The sequence below is a fragment of the Stegostoma tigrinum genome, chromosome 16, assembly GCF_030684315.1.
Source record: "Stegostoma tigrinum isolate sSteTig4 chromosome 16, sSteTig4.hap1, whole genome shotgun sequence".
NCBI classification, from domain to species: domain Eukaryota; kingdom Metazoa; phylum Chordata; class Chondrichthyes; order Orectolobiformes; family Stegostomatidae; genus Stegostoma; species Stegostoma tigrinum.
This window is the reverse complement of record NC_081369.1, coordinates 18,585,163-18,607,118: the sequence shown is the minus strand read 5'-3', so window position 1 is coordinate 18,607,118 and position 21,956 is coordinate 18,585,163. Positions and strand designations below refer to the sequence as shown.

The 21,956-nt window shown below is 40.2% G+C and overlaps 1 protein-coding gene across 3 annotated transcripts in view; it reads right to left on the bottom strand.

The window, feature by feature from the left end:
- Positions 1-1,098: 1,098 nt before the first annotated feature.
- Positions 1,099-21,956, bottom strand: part of LOC125459781 (glucose-fructose oxidoreductase domain-containing protein 2-like) — a 46,121-nt gene continuing 25,263 nt past the window's right edge. For all 3 annotated transcript variants that reach the window (XM_048546619.2, XM_048546620.2, XM_048546621.2), the window contains exon 3: positions 1,099-4,296. In XM_048546619.2, the coding sequence (XP_048402576.1) occupies positions 3,395-4,296 (902 nt within the window). In that variant the 3' untranslated portion in view covers positions 1,099-3,394. The remainder of the gene's footprint in view (positions 4,297-21,956) is intronic.

The window sequence follows — 21,956 nt, the reverse complement described above, 5'->3', positions numbered from 1 at the left end:
CCTACACCAATAGTATAGAGGTTAATTGTAATGTACTGCTATTTCAGCAGACATGAGCTAATTCAACAGACCACGAACAGAGCCAAATATCTGCTCTACACAGTTCGGCTCAATTCATTAATCCATCAGCAAAATCACCTCCTCCCCAATCTTTTAAGAAAAGCTACGTAAAATACACAACACACAACAAAATCACAACGAATAATTCAAAAATCAGGAAGTGCTGGGAGGGTTTAAAAGTGGCAACAGAACAAAACTTCTAAGAACAAGGTTAAAACTGTAGCAGATTACATCACAAACTGGGAAAAAAAAAATCAGCAAGAACAGATATCACCTAGCTGAATATAAAACATAAATGCAGAAGTTTAGAGGGTACCTATGAACAAAAACAAAATGCAAAAGAGTAAATCTTCATCAGGAACATATGACAATGAGGGAATCAATTTTGAAAACAAGTCAAGTTATATATTAAAAATAAACAACCACTAGCAGACTTTATTATTTTACTGGCTGAGAAGTAAAAATAGAAGGCTGCAAATTTAAAAAATCAAATTGCCTGGAGATGTAAGCATAAAAAGGATCATCCAAACAAGCATCATATAGAAACTTCAATTCTTTATTCTTTCCCGTCTAGCACAGCATCATAATATTGATTATGGTCCACATATGCTATAAAGAAGAATGATTTTATTTATCTGAAAAAAAAAACAGTATTTCTCGGTTGAGTTTTGATTTATCTAATCCAGTCAGTGTAGAAATTTAGCAATTCTTCCTTTCTTTACTAAGTATACAATTACATACAAACTGGAAAAGATCGATGAATAGGCTCAATGTTGTCTACAAATTGTATACTTCTGTCCTCATCATATGGTATTCTTCTCACATTATTTGCCTCCACGGGAGCTTGACAGCAGCAATTTCAAAAAGTGATAAAGTTTTTCAACTTTCAAAGTTAAAAAAAAGTTATTTGAAAGGATTCAAAGCCTCTGGAAAGAAGTGCACTACTAAATAAGTTACAATTTACTTCACAGCATGATGTGTATGTTACATACTTGGTCGATTTATAGAATTTTTAAAAAACGATAGTACAGGCCAAAATTTCAATTTTAAAATAGTACTTTTATTTCTGAAACACAGGGTAAATAATTTACTGGCAGAAACTTTTAACAGTTTCAACGACATGCTAGAACTCAAAGACAGAACATGTACTGGGTACATTTCCCAAATACAGCAAAACTTGCATTTCCTGTGTGGAAATGGACAGTATTCAAACCAAAGGGAGGCATTGTTTTCAGTGTTATTTTCATTCTTTATTTGAACTGCTTAAAAACCAGCTAAAGAATTAATAGATCAGTGTCCATAAATAAAATTTAATCACATTATCAAGTAAATTATCAGTCTTGTCTTTTGTATAGACAATCTACACTTGTAAAACAAACATTTTGACATACGGACACAAGACTATTTCCCAAAGTTCCATCTTTACAGTAACAGGACTCTAATACTTTAAAAACACAAAACATCTTAAATAAACATTTTTATTTTAAGCATTTTACACAGGAATTTTATCATGTTTAATGCTTGGACCCCCTATCAATGGAAAATAAACCTCAATATAAATAACCCATATATCTGAATTTAATGAAAAATAAATACCTATCTATACTCACCCAACTCTCTGTACAGTTCAACCATTTCAGTGAAACAGCCTAGCTGAATATTGAACATGGATTCAGTCCCCATTCTGAACAGTCTTGCAAAGCAAAAAGTTTTTAATTAAAAAAACACAAGACTGTAATAAATATCTCTTTGGAGTCAACATATACAAAGATTTGAAAAAATTAAATTTAGACATTTTAAAAACTATGAAAAAAATACACAACTTGGATGTACTTAAAAACTTAAGATCTACAGGTCCAAAAACATCTTTTACAGCTATTACAGTAATTGGTATTTCACATCATCAAAATTCAAAGTGGAAAACAAATGCAGCACATTACAAAAATATTCCAGCCATTTTTGCCATGCTATTTCAAATATGGTATATACATTTTGAAATTACTTAGTCAATTCGAATCCCTTTCCTGTGTCACCACATTTCCCCACACCAATTTGAATGAGTTTTTCCATAAGCAAGAACATTTATCTTTCAAAAAAAAAGGGGAAATATGTATCTTTAAACGGATAAACTGGTGCTCAACACTTGTTTTTCCTCCTAGTCCTATCAATAGCCAATTTATTAAAATAATTTTTTGGGTTTACTAGAACCGTCAATTTGTAAACAATACACCAAAAGGAAAAACTCAAGTTAATTGCTTAAGTACTAAATAATAATGGCACGCCATGACAGGATCACTAATAACATTCTTCTAAAAATGAAGTCTGCCAATTGATCAGGTTACTGTGTTTGGATATTTAGCTTGTATGCACATAAAAGCAGGACAGAGAACAGAGGCTGGCCCACATAAGGCACTACAGATAATAATCTACCTTCATTCCACATAGTTCATGTCATCACAGACAGTTCTACTTGATTTACAAAGCTTAAAGCAAACTTGGTGATTTCAAAAGGCTTAACGGCACTGGAACTTATACAAATTGCTTGTGATTTGTTTCCTAACTTAAACTGAAGGTGATTTGATTTGCTCACCTGGTCCTTCTTTTGAAACTAGGTCATGGGCACTGTTACAGTGATTACATCCATTTCTACAGAGGAACTATACCCATGACATTCACCCTCACTGAGGTCAGGATTAGTATGTGTTAAACGCTGAAACCATACAGAATTATCTAGGTTGCAACAAATTTTCAAATCACAAGAAGAATTAGATTCAACTGTCATTAAACATGCAATTTAACCTCTGGGAAAAGGGACATTTTTCCAGGATCAGTGCTAGGTTTCTTTTGCATTTTTAAGGGAGTAGGTCCACAGACAAGGTGCAATACAAACCAGGAAAAATAATTTACAGCCAGCCACAACTTTCAATGTTGTAGTAGAACCCTTATTTAAATTTCTATGAATAAATGTGTTTTCTGCCTGTAAAGTGATTTTGAAATATTGAATGCATCCAATTTTTCCTCCAGAGTGGCTTCAGGAATGAGCCAGCACGATCATTTCAATGCTTGTACTGTTCTCATTCGTTGCTCAATTACTGTTATCTGATACTTGAAGTTGTCTGTTAACAGACAATGATTAAAATTTAGGAATTTAGAGCTTAAGAATGCTTCCTTGATATTTGCGCAGTTATAACTGCATACACTGAAACAACTCTAAAAATCACAGAATCAGTAATGTACTTACAAAAACTAACCTGAAATTGTATTGTTACCTTAAACATCTTTGAATTGGAATAAGGTTCTGTTTCGGTGAAATGTATCTACTGCATAATGTTTACTACAGGTTATTACGTTGCAAGGCATCACATAGGTTCTGATTAGAATCTGGTTCTTCTGTTATCATAGCAATAACTTCCCATTCCCCAGACCTGCTCGATCTCTTAATAGCATCCACAACACTTTGCATATAAAGGCCATCTTCAAAGGATGCAGCCATTGAAACGGGCCTGTGGGCCCAAGTGCGCCGATCCTCTTGATCCTTAAAGGATTTGCTCAAGGCTTGCACCATATAAACTGTACCTTTTAAATATATAAGGGGAATATCGCTGAATGCTTTCTCTAGCAGTCCAGGTGTATTTATAGACATGGTATCAGCAAGCAGCAGCTCCTCCTTGAAGGAAGTATTTTTTTGCCCATATAAGTCTGTGCCCCGAGCAACCAAACGGCCTGTGGATCCCACAATCATGACTTCATGGATAAATGGGCCAGGCATGTTGAAATTGAGTGTAACAGTGCTACACACACCACCATTCATTAACATCTGGAAGAAGCAGAAATCATCACTAGTGACGTGTCGGATTCCATGTATGTTATCATTTTGTTTCACAAAGGTTTTCAGGAGGCCGTGGACCTTCTCAGCCTTTTTATTGGTCAAGTGAGTCAGCAGATCTACAATATAGGTGCCCATTGTGTGAAGCCCACCCCCACCCATCAGTTCATCACAGATCCAGTTATATTTGCTGCTGAGAAGACTGCCCCAATATACACGTACATCACAGATCATGACATTACCGATGTAGCCTTCTTCAATTAACTGCTTCATCTTCATAAATGCTGGCAGAAACCGAAGTACATTATCAACAATACTCATGAGTTTAGGATAGTAACGAGCTGCTTTCACCATTTTGAAGGCATCCCCTGAAGTAGCTGCTTTTTCACAAATCACATTCTTTCCAATACCTTTAATTTGGACAGGAAGAAAAGAAAATTAGAAAAATCACACAAAATTAAAACATTTCCATTCAGTTATCTCAAGTTCTGGATATTACATAGTACTATCAAAATGTCCAAACAATTGCAATAACAACGATTGGAGACATTAAATTATATTTGACTCCAACACAAGTGCCACACCTGATGTTTTATATCTTTGTATCCACAAAATGTTCAAACAAAAAGGACCACACTGAATACAAATGAAACTCATGGGACACAAAAACACATTGCAAAATTTAAAGTTCCTGAAAATTATCAATGCAAACTTGCTAATACAAACTTATTCCCACCTCTCCACCTACAAAATCAGATTGGCTTGAAATGAAAAATGATCTCCCCTCTGAAATAATCCAGCGAGATATCAAATTCTGTTTTGCTCAGCTCCTACTCATCTTCCAGACGTTATTAATACATTTCACAAAAATTATAACATTATACATTACAAATACAATTTAGCTCACTGAATTCAGATTAGTGGCTCAATAAACAGCTTGCAATAAGCAAGAAATTTTAACTTCAAATCTGTATGACTACAATTTGTAGAACTCATTCACACATTGATAGGATAGTATTCCTGAGGATAGCTTCATACGCTTATTGGCAGTTTTTTTCCAAATAAACAATAAATTACTTTCACTGTTGGTCTCCAAGCACACAAGATTCAAGGCTGGTAGGAACACATTTAACCTCAATCTCCCTTTCTTCATTAGCCTTGAGCTTTACTGAGACAGTGAATGTCTGTAATGCTCATCAGACTTGAGGTCCTGAGAGTAACTAATCACTTGGAGATTTAAAGCATGGCCTGAATTCTTTGTGGTGGTAATACAAGTAGCTCCGAATGCGGAATAATAAAATAATTGAAATTAAAAACATTTTAGCCATATCAAATGAGTAGTAATATTAGAAATAAATCTGAGTTATGCATCCTGTAAGTTTGAGACAGGAGAGATCATACCATGTCAGTTAAATAAGTTAAAAAGGAAATACAAAACTAAGGTGGAGGAACATAAAATTAAATAGAATTCTGCAATAATACAAATAACGATAAAATTAGGATATGATAAAGGATGCACAAGATAAAATTTAGAAGTAATGATCAAGAATGACAGAAATATTGAATAACTGCTTTGACTCAGTAATTATGAAAGGAAACTTAGAAGAGGTTGGATTTGCCAGGTGCACAGGAAACCAGGGAGGCCAGGTCTACTTATTCATGGGAGAAGTTCTTCATCAGTCCCTGGAGGCAGAAACCCCACTGATTAAGATGAAGTCAAAAAAGGGCTGATGTGGAATTCCCAGTTTCCAACAGCAGGATATCAGTTAGGCTCTTTAGCAAGCCAATGGATATCCATTATCTCAGGACCCCTTGTAACTTAGTGATGCCTCAACTTGGCCAACAAACTGCTGCAGGTGCCTCATTATCAATTACTCTATGCCCAATAAACGGGACCGGGGGCTAGGAAGGATGGCAGTTACAGAATGTTACTTCTCCCCACCCTTGCCTCTGACTTCTTCTGCTCCTCCCCTCCTATCACCCCATCCTGTTTTCATTCCTTCTGGCCAAAATGCAATTCAATACCTACAGCAATATGATGGCCATCCCTAACTGATCATAAACTAAGTAGCTTGCTAGGCCACTTCAGAGGGCAATCAGGAGTCAATCGTTTTGCTGTGGTGTTGAATAACATTTTAGACCAGAAGAATGGGAGAATTCCTTCTGTAGTCAACTAGATGAGTTTTTGCAACAACTGATGATAGTTCTGTGGCTCCATTACAGTGACAAGCTTTCAATTACAGCAGGGGCAGCACAGTGGCTCAGTGGTTAGCACTGCAGCCTCAGTGCCAGGACCCAGGTTCGATTCCAGCCTCGGGTGTGGAGTTTGCACATTCTCCCAGTGTCTGCGTGGGTTTCCTCCTGGTGCTCCAGTTTCCTTCCACAGTCCAAAGATGTGCGGGCTAGGTGGATCGGCCATGCCAAATTGTCCATAGTGTTCAAGGATGTGTGGGTTATGGGCGGGGGGAGGAGAGGAGAAGAGGGTGGGTGGGTCTGGGGTGGTGTGGACTGTTTCCACACTGTGGGGAATTTAATCTAATTCCAGATATATTTATTAGTTGAATTTAAATTAGACTAGCTGCTGTATGCCTACAGCTTTACCTTGGGCCTTTGAATTGCTAATCCAGTGACGTTACCATTGCACTCCATCATTGGGGAGGCGATGGCGTAGTGGTTTTAAAATCACTGGGCTGTTAATCCAGAGACCCGGATAATATTCTGGGGACCGGGGTTCAAATCCCACCACAGTAGACAGCGGAATTTGAATTCAACAAATATCTGGATTAAAGTGTCTACCAGTGACCATGAATCCATTGTCAATTGTCGGAAAAACCCGTCTGGTTCATTAATGCTAACTTCACCAACTTCCCTTTAGGGAAGGAAATTGCTATCTTTACCTGGTATGGCCTACATGTAACTCCAGACCCAGGGCAATGTGCTTGACTCTTAACTGTGCAATTAGGAATAGGCAATAAATGCTGCCTAGCCAACAACAGCCACTTCCTGTGAATGAGTAGAAGATCCCCATTTGTTACTTCTAAAATGATTAAATAATGAACAATGATCAGTGTCTTTTCTGGTCTGTTGTCACAGAATTCTTCAATATGATCAACTGCCTAGCCTGTTCGATAATTTCACTATTGCTAATTATTAAGAATCTCTGTCTAATGTCAGAAGTAAACTAACATACTTTTTATTCAATCATGGAATGGGGACATTGCTAGCAGGTCCAGCATTTATTACCCATCCTAGCTGCCCTCAAGATGGTAGCAAGCTGCCTTGAACCACTGAAGCCCATTTGGTATAGGTGCACCTACAAGCTTGTTAGGGAATGAATTCAACAATTTTGACCCAGTGACACTGCAGGAATACAGTGACATGCATGGCAACTGGCTTGGGAGGAGAACTTGAAGTGATGGTATTCCATGTGATAATGGGAACTGCAGATGCTGGAGAATCCAAGATAATAAAGTGTGAAGCTGGATGAACACAGCAGGCCAAGCAGCATCTCAGGAGCACAAAAGCTGACGTTTCGGGCCTAGACCCATCAGAGAGGGGGATAGGGTGAGGGTTCTGGAATAAATAGGGAGGCGGGGGGGGGGGGGGGGGGGGGGGGAGGCAGACTGAAGAAGATGGAGAGAAAAGATGATAGGTGGAGAGGGAGAGTATAGGTGGGGAGGTAGGGAGGGGATAGGTCAGTCCAGGGAAGACAGACAGGTCAAGGAGATGGGATGAGGTTAGTAGGTAGGAAATGGAGGTGTGGCTTGGGGTGGGAGGAAGGGATGGGTGAGAGGAAGAACAGGTTAGGGAGGCAGAGACAGGCTGGGCTGGTTGTGTTGTGCAGTGGGGGGAGGGGACGAACTGGGCTGGTTTTGGGATGCGGTGGGGGAAGGGGAGATTTTGAAACTGGTGAAGTCCACATTGATACCATTGGGCTGCAGGGTTCCCAAGCGGAACATGAGTTGCTGTTCCTGCAACCTTCGGGTGGCATCATTGTGGCACTGCAGGAGGCCCATGATGGGCATGTCATCTAAAGAATGGGAGGGGGAGTTGAAATGGTTCGCTACTGGGAGGTGCAGTTGTTTACTGCGAACCGAGTGGAGGCGCTCTGCAAAGCAGTCCCCAAGCCTGTCGCTTGGTTTCCCCAATGTAGAGGAAGCCACACTGGGTGCAATGGATGCAGTATACCACATTGGCAGATGTGCAGGTGAACCTCTGCTTAATATGGAAAGTCATCTTGGGGCCTGGGATAGGGGTGAGGGAGGAGGTGTGGGGGCAAGTGCAGCATTTCCTGCGGTTGCAGGGGAAGGTGCCAGGTGTGGTGGGGTTGGAGGGCAGTGTGGAGTGAACAAGGGAATCACGGAGAGCGCGGTCTCTCTGGAAAGCAGACAAGGGTGGAGATAGAAAAATGTCTTGGGTGGTAGGGTTGGATTGTCGATGGCGGAAGTGTCGAAGGATGATGCGTTGTATCCGGAGGTTGGTGGGGTGGTGAGAGAACGAGGGGGATCCTCTTTGGGCGGTTGTGGTGGGGGCAGGGTGAGAGGGATGTGTTGCGGGAAATGCGGGAGACGCGGTCAAGGGCGTTCTCGACCACTGTGGGGGGAATGTTGCGGTCCTTGAAGAACTTGGACATCTGGGATGTGCGGGAATGCACAACGTCCTGCAGTGCCACAATGATGCCACCCGAAGGTTGCAGGAACAGCAACTCACATTTCGCTTGGGAACCCTACAGCCCAATGGTATCAATGTGGACTTCACCAGCTTCAAAATCTCCCCTCCCCCCACTGCATCCCAAAACCAGTCCAACCTGTCTCTGCCTCCCTAACTTATTCTTTCTCTCACCCCAAGCCGCCCCTCCATCTCCTACCTACTAACCTCATCCCACCTCCTTGACCAGTCTGTCTTCCCTGGCTGACCTAACCCCTACCTACCTATACTCTCCTCTCCACCTATCTTTTTTCTCTCCATCTTCGGTCCGCCTCCTCCTGTCTCCCTATTTATTCCAGAACCCTCACTCCATCCCCCTCTCTCATGAAGGATCTAGGCCCGAAACATCAGCTTTTGTGCTCCTGAGATGCTGCTTGGCCTGTTGTGTTCAACCAGCTTCACACTATTACGATGGTATTCCATTTCTGCTGTCCTTGTTCTTCTTCATGGGAGCAAAGATGAAATCCATACCATCTTTGAAGGCATCTCCAAGGTCAGCCTAATCACTGAGGACCCAGGGCTTTCATCACTGATTTTCATATTTGTGTGATGATCTGTATTATGCAAACTTTATATACTGTACCACTTTGCTGCTATTTGGTTTTTGTGACATCTGAATCACGTTAAATTAAGTGTTAAAGTGGGGTCAATTTGAAAAATAGTTAAGGAATTGATGTGAACACTATTGCAATGATCGCTTAAATTTTAATGTCTGAAGAAACTGCAGGCAATAGATAAAGTGCTCAATCATAAATAAATACATCCTCTCTCGGATATCAGAACTTGAATCTTAAAACAAAATAAAAAAGAAAATATTGCTGTTACAGACAAACGTCAGATATAAGCAAATGACACTTGTTCATTATGAAGTTCCCGCTAACCTTAAAAGGGGAAATTGCAAAACTCCATTAAATTTGCCAAAGCATTCTCTTATGGAGCAGTGAAGTACAAGCCACACTTGTGTAAATGCACTGATATTTTTCTGTTTCAGCAACTCCCAAAATCACTTTATTTTGTTTTAGCCAAAAAAAAACCAAAGGTGAAAAGAAGGCCATTTAAAAACTACAGTTCAAGTGCTCTTTTAAACACGTATACAGCCAATAACAGTTACCCAATCCAAGTTTTCACAACTCTACCAACACAAAACTAACACTCCCCATGCATTAACAAATGCCAACAGTTAACTAATTACCAGGTGTTGATCATGGGAATGGCTCGAAGGGACAACATCAGAATCATTGACAACTCATGGCTTTCAGCCTTGTTTGGCATTTCTGCAGACTCCGTTTCGCTGCAGTAAGGTAGTTTCAGGTGAAGATAATGGCAGCGGACACTTACAGTTCAAATGTAATTACCACTGCAAAATCCAGGCCTGTGAAGCTTTCTTCAGTAAGTGTGCCTTTAGCTCAAAGATTCAGCACTTTCATAATGAATAAAACTGATATCTCCACAAAAATCTTTTTTCTATGCTTTAACTATTTCCATTTTTGACCCATCACCCCATGCCACCGATCAAAAACTCAGGAAAACAATAAACAAATTCTCATTTTCTTCTTCTGCTGCTTTTCCTTCTCCTTAGCACAAAGGAAAGGCCAAAGCGCTAGTTTGAAATTTGAACCAATTTTAATTTCCATGAAGAACTTCACATCTGTATCATCTTGAAAATGCTCTGCACTGCTAAAGCCTTCTTCAATAACATGCTGAATCTTCTCATGAGACATCAAGACTTTAATAGTGCCTTCAAACAGCAAAACAAGTTTCAAGATTTCCTTCTCAAATCCCAACATCAGCAGCATCTTTAATTTCTAATGTTCTCTCCTGAAGAGTAAATTAAGGTCCAGCATATCATCTTGTAGGTGCTCAACTTCATCCTCGGTGCACCTCTCTTCTACTTTATCTAGCCTCTCCTCAAAGTGAAGTGAAAGATCAATAATATTTTCCTGTGGTCACAAGAGTGGTGTTTCTTCAAGATTAAATTTACAGGGTAATGAATTAACTTCAATTTCTTCTGCAACTGGTGAATAAAGATGATTCAAAGCTACAAAGGTGTCTCTGCTTAATAAAATGACCAATCCTGATTAGTAATCACATACACAGCAGCAGATAGTTCTCTCCCACTATAATGATGCACAGCATACATGTACTGTCACACTTATTGGAATACTTTGTGCCCCAAAACGAAGAAAGGTAGACAAAGGTAAAATTTGGTAACTACAAGATTGAATAAGCTTACACATATCTAGTGTAAAATTAGCTTTTTTATGATATTTATATCAGAAATCATCTTGTGATTGGTCACTTCTCCAGAATAGATCTTGCTCTTCAAAAGCATCCACTTCTTGGGCAGTCACCGACTGGTATGCTTGTTTTTACGTTTTCACCCTGCCAACACAGGTCTCCAGCACCATTGTAGAATAGCCTCTCTTGCTGCACGTCACACTCAGCACTACAAAACTTCATGCCGAGGGTTTTTTTTCTCCCCACAATGTAGATGTGGAATAATGTTGGCAACCATATTTTTTCTCTTCAGAGGTGCTTGCTGACAAGCATCCTATATACACCTCATCTCCTGCATGAACTAGTTTTCAGGTGACCCTGCTGAACCTTCTAATTCCTACCAGCACAGTAAAGCAGGAGTTAAAGGCTAACAATGACTTCTGTACAGCTAGCAGTTTCACCCTTCAATCCCTGGTAACAAAATATTATTATTTCGCTGCTGAATACATGTAGAGACAGACCTAAGCTTTGATTTTTGGGTAGCTCTGGAGGCAGTGCAGTAGCTGATGTGGAATGCCAGTCAATCCAGGGCAAATCTTGGTCAAGGTTTCCTGCATACTCCACAGATCAAGAAAGCACAAGGTTTTCTCCATCCTTCTGCATATCTTTACTGCAAAGTTTTGGGACTTGTTTCATGATTTGATTGACTTATTGTTGCTAACGTTATCAGAATTCTTTCCATTTAGTTGATTGCATCAATCTGGGCCAAACTGCTTTTTGCTTGTGCATGTCTTAAATTCTCCACCTGGTTCACTATCCCTCACAACATTGACTGGGAGCCTTATAAAATGGTTCACATACTGTCACCATTAGGATTGACGCTTGCATGCTTGAGAGGAGACAGTCTGCAATCATGCCAGTGAAAACTTACAACTTCATTATCTATTTATCTTTACGTATTAGACAGAGTTTCAAAGGACATCTCAAACTTTCCACACAAGTTCCAGTTCAATTCTAGTTATTATCATTGCTGTTGTTATTAACCCGTTATGGTACAGAAATCTGCCAAATAAATTTCAGGATCTGAAACAGACACTCAAAAAGGCTCAACTCAATAACCATTCAGATGAATGAAAGATTAGCCTGTGCATAAGGCCAAGCCCTCAAGAGCAGTTCAAAGTGGCAGATGCATTTCTTCACGTACATTACCAATAGACAAGTTTCCATTAAAAGTAAAATAACCTCATGCCAGGATTGCAAGGTTAGGTTAGGTCAGAACAAAGAGAATACAGGCATTGTTTGCCATTAGGCGAGAAAGGGACTATGCAACTGTGAAATACACTCCCCCAATTCCAGCAATCATATCTAAAGCTAATGCAAGCTAAGTCATTTCAACAAGATATCAGCAGACAATGTAATAACACTTTTTGAAAACAGATGCTAAATAATTATTTTCTGATTGAACATAAAAACGATTAACATTAGAGGTACATTTTTGGGGTTTCACTGAAATAGTGGTAAACAATTTTCTACTAATCACTTGGCCTAATCACTTACAAGATCATTTGCAGAAGCAAAGAGTTTTTGCAAATTGCAAAAGAAAGTTTCGTGAGCAGCTGAAATAGCAAAAAAAATTCATTTCATATCAATTCTTCTGCTACATTTTGACAAGCTACAAATTTACAGTCTCTCACAGTGACACATGCCTCCACACTTAAACACATTAAAAAAAAACATAAATTGTCTCAATTTTTAGTTTTAAAATGGTAAACATGCAATGATGATCCTAAGGTCCAGATCAATATAGCTGAAAATAACAATTCTAAATAATATTAATACAGCTTCAAGAAACATGAATCCATTACTTCAGATGTCAGAACTTATAATCCATTTCATATTCTGTACTGCATTCTGTTCATTCTTTTGAAAAACTAATTCTGCAGTCACATTAAAAACAAACAATATAAAGTAGATAGCAATAAAAGGCAAGACAGGCACACACCATCCTATTTGCTAATCAAGCTGGCTGTTAATGCAAATAAGCCATTTGTTGACAGACATGTTTTTTTTCCTAAAATGTTCTATGAAACAGCATTTACAGTGTATCACAAGTCAGATAGAACAGGAGAGAGACCTCTGGCCCCTTCTCTTGCTCATTTCCAAGCTGTACCTGACTTGTGCTCTGAGTTAGTGACAAAATTGGCAATTTCAGACTGCTGATCAAATCCCATTAACGTGTTGTTTCACAGTGGTGAAACTAAAAGAGATTACAGAGAATCCCCTCACTTGAAATTTAATAATTGTTCCAACAAATCTATGGTGCTCAGTAAGGAGTATTAGTAGGACAATAACAACATGAAATGCACTTTTTAAGCAGGTACTTCTTCGCTCCAAATGGTGAGATATCTGCTTATATAGTTCCTTAAAATGTCAACATATTCTAATAGTATCCTAAAACTGCTTTTCAATCAAAGTGTGACAATACATCAAGATTCTGGAGAGGCAAAATAAGTGTTAACTAACTTTATAGAGACAAATTAAATGACCACACGGAAGATTTATGCTTAGGTTTAGCTGTGGAACATGTTTTTCCCTTGAACTCAGGCTGTAGGATTTCTTCAAATGTCATTCTGTAAATTACAATGCTGCAAACATTTGAACACAAGTGATGCAAGTTGCAGAATCTAGAAGATCAGCAGTCAGCAGGTTGTGACAGTTTTTTTAAAAAAGCATTTATATATATATATAAAAAAGTACAAGGAGGAAGGAATAGATTATGTTGAAAGGGTTGAGAAATTCATGTGAAACAATATATACTCACAGACTGGGCAGAATAGCCTGTTTTTCAGTTATAACATTCTGCGCAATTATATATAATTTAAGGAAATTCAAGTAACTTTGAAAAGTATGCAATCAAAATTACATTCTAAGTGACTATGAACATGAAAAACTGTCCTTCCCCAAGGGCAGTTGCTCTCAAGATGCTTTCTATTTGTCTGCAAGTTTTCCCACCGTTGACCTTGCCATCACCCTTTAATGCATTTTCTCCAGTTTTCACCTAGCTTGGAACAAAGAGCGGACTACTGTGAAAATAATGTAAATCCCGCATTTGACAAAGAAGAATTAAATGGAGCACCTTTGGCCAATGATTCAGGGAGCTTCGCTTCATGTGGGATCAACTAAAACTGACAGATGGAAGAGCTTTGAGACAATGGGAACTGCAGATGCTGGAGAATCCAAGATAACAAAGTGTGAAGCTGGATGAACACAGCAAGCCAAGCAGCATCTCAGGAGCAGAAAAGCTGACATTTTGGGCCTAGACCCTTCATCTCTAGGCCCAAAACATCAGCTTTTGTGCTCCTGAGATGCTGCTTGGCCTGCTGTGTTCATCTAGCTTCACACTTGGTTATCTTAAGATGGAAGAGCTTTTACTGAAATGAAATACTGTAGTCTATGAAACTCTCCAACTGGAATTAAGCCATAAATGACACATTCCTTGGAATTTCCTAATATTCTTAATAATAACAATCACTATTTCTCTTCAATAAAGCCACAAATGTGTTACTGGTAACTAGATTATTGAACAAACCATAACTGAAATCAGTGGTCTACTATACGACAATTTTGACAAATCATTGCTAGAAAGAGAAATGAATCATATCCACATACATGCTTAACACCAGACTTTGTGGTTTTGTTAGACTACAAAAAGATCACCAGCGACTGCATTTTTATTTAGCACAAGCTGAATCACAGCACTTAATGGATCAGACTGTCCAACATGTGAGAATTGAAATGATATCATTGAAATCACTATCTTTATACACAAGAATTTTATTTCAACAGGAAACTGGAATGCACTGTCACAAGACCTGGCTTGTACAATCATATTCCTTTCCTTTCACACAGATGTACATCCGGTGATTGTCAAGGAGCAGGAAGAAAGCCTTCAATATGGAGAGCTAAATATAGTATCAATACTGCTGCCAATAGCTCATGTCATTTAGAGCCGCTCCCAATCTTAAAAGTCTTAGAACGAAAAACACTATGCATAATGTAAACTAGAAAAATCTTGTCTAAAGTGAAGGACAGCATGTGGGTGACTATCTGCAGACAATTATCAAAAACTACTAGAATACGAGAGAGAGTCTTCCCCCTTTAAACAGTGTGGAAAGCTCATACGTACAGCCCATCAATTTTTTTAAAAATTGGTTGTGGATTGAACAGCCAGCTGCTTGCTGACTTACCACATGGAGTGGAGTGATAACTCGGATTCTTTCCAACAACTTTTTGGTATCTGACGCTTGCCTAGTCTATTGGTAGTGTACACTAGCTTAATCACTAGGATTTTGTAACTGACTTATTTGATGAGAAAATAATTTAATAAGGAATTACACATTTATCAGCACTTTCTCCTCTGTTGGGATTTTGAAAATAATTACCACAATCAATCCACAAATTTGATCAAATATTAGTTAATGCTAATCATTAGGAACAATACCGCAATTCTCAGAAATTCCAACATTTCCTCCCAATGATAAACATGGCATCTACAGCATTGCCAATTAACATGGAATTATTGGCCAGATGTTTACAGCAGTAAAAGCAGGAAAACCATAGTATTCACTGATTGATTTCTGGAGTCCATAATGAGAGCAATTGAATCTAGAATTTCGCAGTTGCTGTCAGTGATTCAATGTTTTCCCGTAAGTGCAGTTCCCCAGACTGCTATCAATCAAATCCTTCAACAGGCTTGCTGCAAATACTTGCAAAAAAGTTATGCCTCACTGAATACAGTTTTCAATAGCTTGCCAAGTTTATTACTACTACTAAACAGCCTCATTGTTCCTGAAGGAATACATTTACGTTTGTTGAATGTCCCATTTTTCTATGATAAAGAAGTTTCAGGTATTTTAGTTTTCTAAACTTTATGATAGTAGAGCTTTCTTCTTAATCTCATGCACATATTCTAGTCTTTTACTTTTTTGTTAAAAAAAGTTTTAAATAATGAAAAAGGAAAGAATTTGATGGCTTTAATTCTGGCTCAGTTTTCTAGAATGTGTTTGATTATTTAACCTCCTTGATATCAACACTACTGGAAGCAGAGAGGTCCCACCGACTTCTAAGGAGTGTCAAGCAAGGAGAAAACTATGCTATAGAGATCACGAGATCTTTGAGCAACTTTCTTGGAGACTGGTGGTGAGGAGCAATGTTACTTCATGAACAGATAAAACAAAAACGTCCTTGCAGAAACAAAGACAGAAGTTGCTGGGATCGCTCAGCAGATCTGGCAGCATCTGTGAAGATAAACAAAAAAATCTGATTCAATGTTCTGGGTCTGTGGTGGTGTTACCGGACCTGAAAAATTAACCCGGATGTTTGTCTTCACAGATACTGCCAGACCTGCTGAGTGATTCCAGCAACTTCTGTCTTTGTTCCCGATTTACAGCATCAACAGTTCTTTTGGTTTTTGTCCTTGCAGAAAACTGGATTTTGCATTTACTTCTGTCATACTGTTCTTTTCTCCCTTGGTCCCAACTACTGGGCTTTCTATAATAAAGATCGGTACGTCCTTCGACCAGCACTTCCAAGATCTTAGCAATCCAGAAGGAGAAATGGAATTTGCTTCAGAAGTTCTTGAAATGACTCTAGCACCTAACACAAAATGGGACTCTTTCACCATCTCTACAGACAAGCAACTTAAATCTGTCAGTGTTAGCCTACTGCAACAGAAGACAAAAACTGTACAGCATCTTCCTTCCACAAGGTTACTTGATAGAAATCTAAACACAAGCATTACAATCTTTATTCAATATGGCCTTCTGCTCTTCACACCTGTGACCAAAAGTAGGAGCAGTAGACGACGATTTGACTCATTGAATCCACTCTGCCATTCAATGAAATCATGGTTGATCTGATAATCCTCAACTCCACTTTCCTACTTTATCCCCATAACCCTGGATTACCCTAATGGCTAAAAATCTTTCACCATCTTGAATATATTTAAATGACTCAGCCTTGATTGCTTTCTGCAGTAAAGAATTCCACAGATACACCATATTTATTATTACAATGTTGTTGACTACAATGTTCTGGATGAGAGTTAGCTCGCTGAGCTGGAAGGTTAGTTTTCAGGCGTTTCGTCACCATTCTAGGTAACATCATCAGTGAGCCTCCGATGAAGCGCTGGTGTTATGTCCCGCTTTCTATTTATCTGGTTAGGTTTCCTTGGGTTGGTGATGTCATTTCCTGTTCTTTTTCTCAGGGGATGGTAGATTGATTTGGAGCAAATGTGATCCATCAACAAACACATTGATTTGGAGCCAATGTGTTTGTTGATGGATCACATTTGCTCCAAATCAATCTACCATCCCCTGAGAAAAGAACAGGAAATGACATCACCAACCCAAGGAAACCTACCCAGATAAATAGAAAGCGGGACATAACACCAGCGCTTCATCGGAGGCTCACTGATGATGTTACCTAGAATGGTGACGAAACGTCTGAAAACTAACCTTCCAGCTCAGCGAGCAAACTCACATCCAGAACCTCAACCTGAGCTACAAATCTTCTCAAAACTCGCTGACTACAATGTTTTTGACAATGTTGACAACAATTGGATCCCTCCCCTCCTATACCAAGCTCCCTTCCAGCCTGGAGGGGACATCCTTAACCCAGGCAGCAAGCAGGCACAGAAGTTCAAGACTCATGCTCACAGTTGCAGAAAACAGTATCTATCCTCCTAATGATACTGTCCCCTATCACTTTTTTTTCTTACTTCCACCAACCACTTGACCAGATCCCTGTACCACAGTCAGGTCGCTCATCCTCCCATCGCAGACACCCCCCACTTAGTCCACACAGGTTTACAGAACCTTGCTACTGTATGACAATTACAGGAACAGAGGTATCTTGAAAGCTGACGTTTGGGTTTCTATATCTACTTCACCTACTATCACACCCTCCTGTACTTTTTCACAGACCAAGTTTAAAATATCTAATTTAAAATGTATTCAAGAATGCAAAATGAATTCATAATCCCCTCCCCGATATGGTAAAAATCTGCAGCTCAAACTGCAGATCCTCAACTGCAACTCTTACAAGAATGGTCTGGTACTCTCTCTCCCCCAAACCTTTAACATCATATTAGCAGGCCAATTATTTCAAATATAAACTGAACCACAGTGCAAATTAAAGCAAAACTACCCTGATCTACTACCATATTGTGGTTTTCTGCCAATGTTTACCATATTCCTCACAATACTGAAACCTGATAATTATTCACTATTTGAGCCATTTACAACTTTCAGATCTAGCAATGAAAACTATCCTATATCTGTGCTTCTGTAACTCTTATGCCTCTGCAATCATAATTGTCTCTCTATTGGTGGTCAGGCCTTTAGTTTCAGCTCCCAAAGCTCTGGAATTACAGTAAAATCTTGTGTTCACAGGGCTTAACGTTCTTGGAAAACCCTGCAAAGTGAAAATATACTGTACCGCATTCACTAAACAATAGCTAATGTTTATATAGCATTTTTAAAGAATGAAACAGCCAAAGGAACTTCATAGAGGCATAATAAAACAAAGTATGACACTGGGCCACACAAGGAGATATTAGGTCAGATGGCCAAAAACATGACAGTCTTAAAAAGTAAAAAATCAAGATAAAGATAAAAAGGTAGAGAAGTGTAGTGAGGTAACACCCCACCATTTGAGAATTTGTTATCCACCCAAAACATCATCTGCCCCATTTTACCAACTGGGGACGAAGTGTTTAAATGAGTGCAGAATGACTAAGATATGGAAGGCGTCAATGACATATTAAACTGCATTTCCTGAACTAGAAAGCACGCACTGCATCTGCATCATCAATATTGTTTATAGGAATGAGTGCACATGGATGTTCATTGCTGTTATGATCATTGCATTATACTGGATAAATCTGACAAATTTTACACATTTCTTATTGAAATAAACAATTTTTGAGCAGAATGCCTTTATATGCATTGAAAACATGCTTCTAATTTTTGTCTTTTACTGTATAGCAGACAGTAGAAACCCATCCAATTGACAAACACTAAATATATTTGCTGTCTGTAGAGTTTTCCAGGGAAGTAACTCCTGTGAATAACAGGATTTTACTGTAACTGGAGCTGAGGAACACCATTAGTGAAACAATCACTAACAAACCCACAAAGGGGACACAGTCATGGTATGGCACACAGACCTTTACATAGCCAAGGCCAGGCAGCAACTCTCTGCTACCTCCGCCTACCGCCCCCTCGATCATAACTCCACCCGACCACCAAATCATCATCTCTTGACCTCCCACTCACAGCCTCCCCAACTCTGCACCGCCTGTTTCTATCTCCTTCCCAAAATCCACAAAGCTGACTGTCCTGGCCGACTCGTTGTCTCTGCCTGGTCCTGCCCCATGAACTTCCCTCTGCTTACCTTGACTCCATTTACTCCCTCCAATCCAGGAACTCCCCACTTACGTCTGAGACACCACCCATGCCCTCCACCTCCAAGATTTCCAATTCCTTGGCCTCCAACACCTCGTCTTCACTATGGACATCCAATCCCTGTACACTTGCATTCCCCACACAGCTGGCCCAAAAGCCCTCTTCTTCCCCATCTCCACAGGGCCAAACAATCCGCCTTCACCGACATACTCATCCAATTAACCAAGCTTGTCCTTACCTTGAACAACTCTTCTAACCCTTCCCACTTCCTAGAGACTAAGGGGTGGCCATGGGAGCCCGCATGGGCCCAAGCTATGCCTGCCTCTTCGTAGAATACATGGAACAGTCCCTCTTGCACAGCTACACTGGCAAAGTCCCCCTTCTCTTCTCCCACTACATCAATGACTGTTTTGGCACTGCCTCATGCTCCCACAAGGAGCTTGAACAGTCCATCAACTTTGCTAACAATTTTCAACTCAACCTCAAGTTCACCTGGACCATCTGACACCTCTCTCCTCTTCTTGGACCTCTGTCTCCATGTCTGGTGACCGCCTTAAAACTGACATCTATTTCAAGCTCACCGACTCCTAAAGCTACCTAAACTATACCTCCTCCAACCCACTTTACCGCAAGAATGTGATCCCCTGCTCCCAATTCTTCTGACTCCACCGCATCTGCTGGGACATTCCACTCCTGAACATCCCAGATGTCCTCTTATTTCACGGACTGCAACCCCCTCTCCGCACATCTCCCCCCCCCCCCCCCCCCCACCCCGGCCTTCCAGAGGTTGAAAAATACTCTAAACCCCACATCAAGTGCATTTCCCACACCTCTGCCCTCACATCCCCTCCCCCCAAAAACAAAATGAGAATCCCCTTGTCCTCACATATCACTGCACCAACCTCCGCATCATTCTCCACCACTTCAGCCACCTGCAAACCAACCCTGTAACCAAGGATATATTTCCCTCCCCACCCCTATCTGCCTTTTGTAGGAATCGCACATTCCACAACTCCGTCCGCTCCACACTCCCCGCTAGCTCCACCACCTTTCCCTACAACCGCAGAAAGTGCTACACTTGCTCTTCACTTCCCCTCCCCACCCCCCACTTACCTACTCACCAAACAAACCTTCCGCATCAGACAGAGGTTCACCTGCACATCCATTAAAGTGGTCTATTGCATCCACTGCTCCCAGTGTGGCCTCCTCTACATTGGTGAGACAAAATGGAGGCTTGGAGACCACTGTGTGCAGCGGGTGCGCTTTGTTCATGACAAACATCACCACCTTCCTGCTGCAAACCATTTCAACTCCCCCTCTCACTCACTGAGCAACATGTCCATCCTGAGACTCCAATGTCACAATGACGCCACCAGGAAACTGGAGAAGCAGCACTTCGTTCTGCCTTGGCAGCCTACTGCCCAATGGCCTAAATGTGGATTTTACTAGGTTCAAATTCTCTCATCCCAGCCTTATTCCATGATCAACCCCCCCCTCATCCCTGCCACCTTGACCTGACACAACCTAACTTCTCTTCCCCCTTCACTGACTAATCCCTACCACTACCTACCTGCACTCACCTACACCATCCCACCTACCTTCCCTAGCCTCACCCCTCCTATTTCTCAGCTCCCTTCCCCTTCCCCCATTTCTGAAGAAGGGCCCCAACCCAAAAAACATCAACTTTTCTGCTCCTCCAATGCTGCCTGGTCTGCTGTGTTCCTCCAGCTTCAGCATTGGCAGTTCTTACTATCTCTGGCTTAAAATTAAGGCTGTTGCCAGTTCCACGGTTTCCCTGGCAATGAGGGAACGGTGTTTAAAAGTAGGAGCAAAAACAAACAAATTCGTTCATTCGAATTTCTGCTTATCCCACCTACACTGCTGAATAAACAATCTGATTGCTTAAGCAATGGTAAATAATTGAGAGAAATGGAGAGAGAGATTCGGACATCCTTAGTATGCACGCAAAAATCATGACTTAACATGGTGTTTTAAAGATGGCGTAATTTTTATTTTTGGCATTTTTAAAAACTAGTGTGTAGATATGTGTCTGCAGTTTTGACAGCAAGTAACTTGTTACTCATGGCAGGTATTGTAAACAACTGTTTGAATAAGTAATAATTGCATTTCAGACTGCAGACTACCTGGAGCCAAGGGTGTGCACTGAACAGCTCTTGATGGCAACAAGAAGTTGACTGATAACTGTCATTAGTCCACAGACCAATGACAGACTTTTTAAACTTGCCAACAACTGTGAGACCAGTTCTCAGGTGGCTGAGCAGCTTAGAGCTGGAAGTTTCAGAGACAGAAACAGAAAAAGAATTATGCATATCTTCTCCCCATCCATAAGCTACCTGATCTCCCTGCAGTTGGAAACTTCGTTTAAACCTGAAGAAAACCAGCTATTTGGTTTCCAGCAGTTGTTACAAGTTGTGATTTTGAATGATAAATCAGAGACATTTTCCAAGTGTTACAGAGACAGTAGGAACTGCCGATGCTGGAGAATCTGAGATAACATGGTGTGAAGCTGGATGAACACAGCAGGCCAAGCATGATGCTGCTCAGCTTCACACCGAGTTCTCACATTTTCCAAGTGAATCAGTTACTCCGTACTCCTTAAAAAACAAACAATGGAAACATTCAGAGAAAGACATCTAAACAAAGACGTCTAGTCAGCCAAA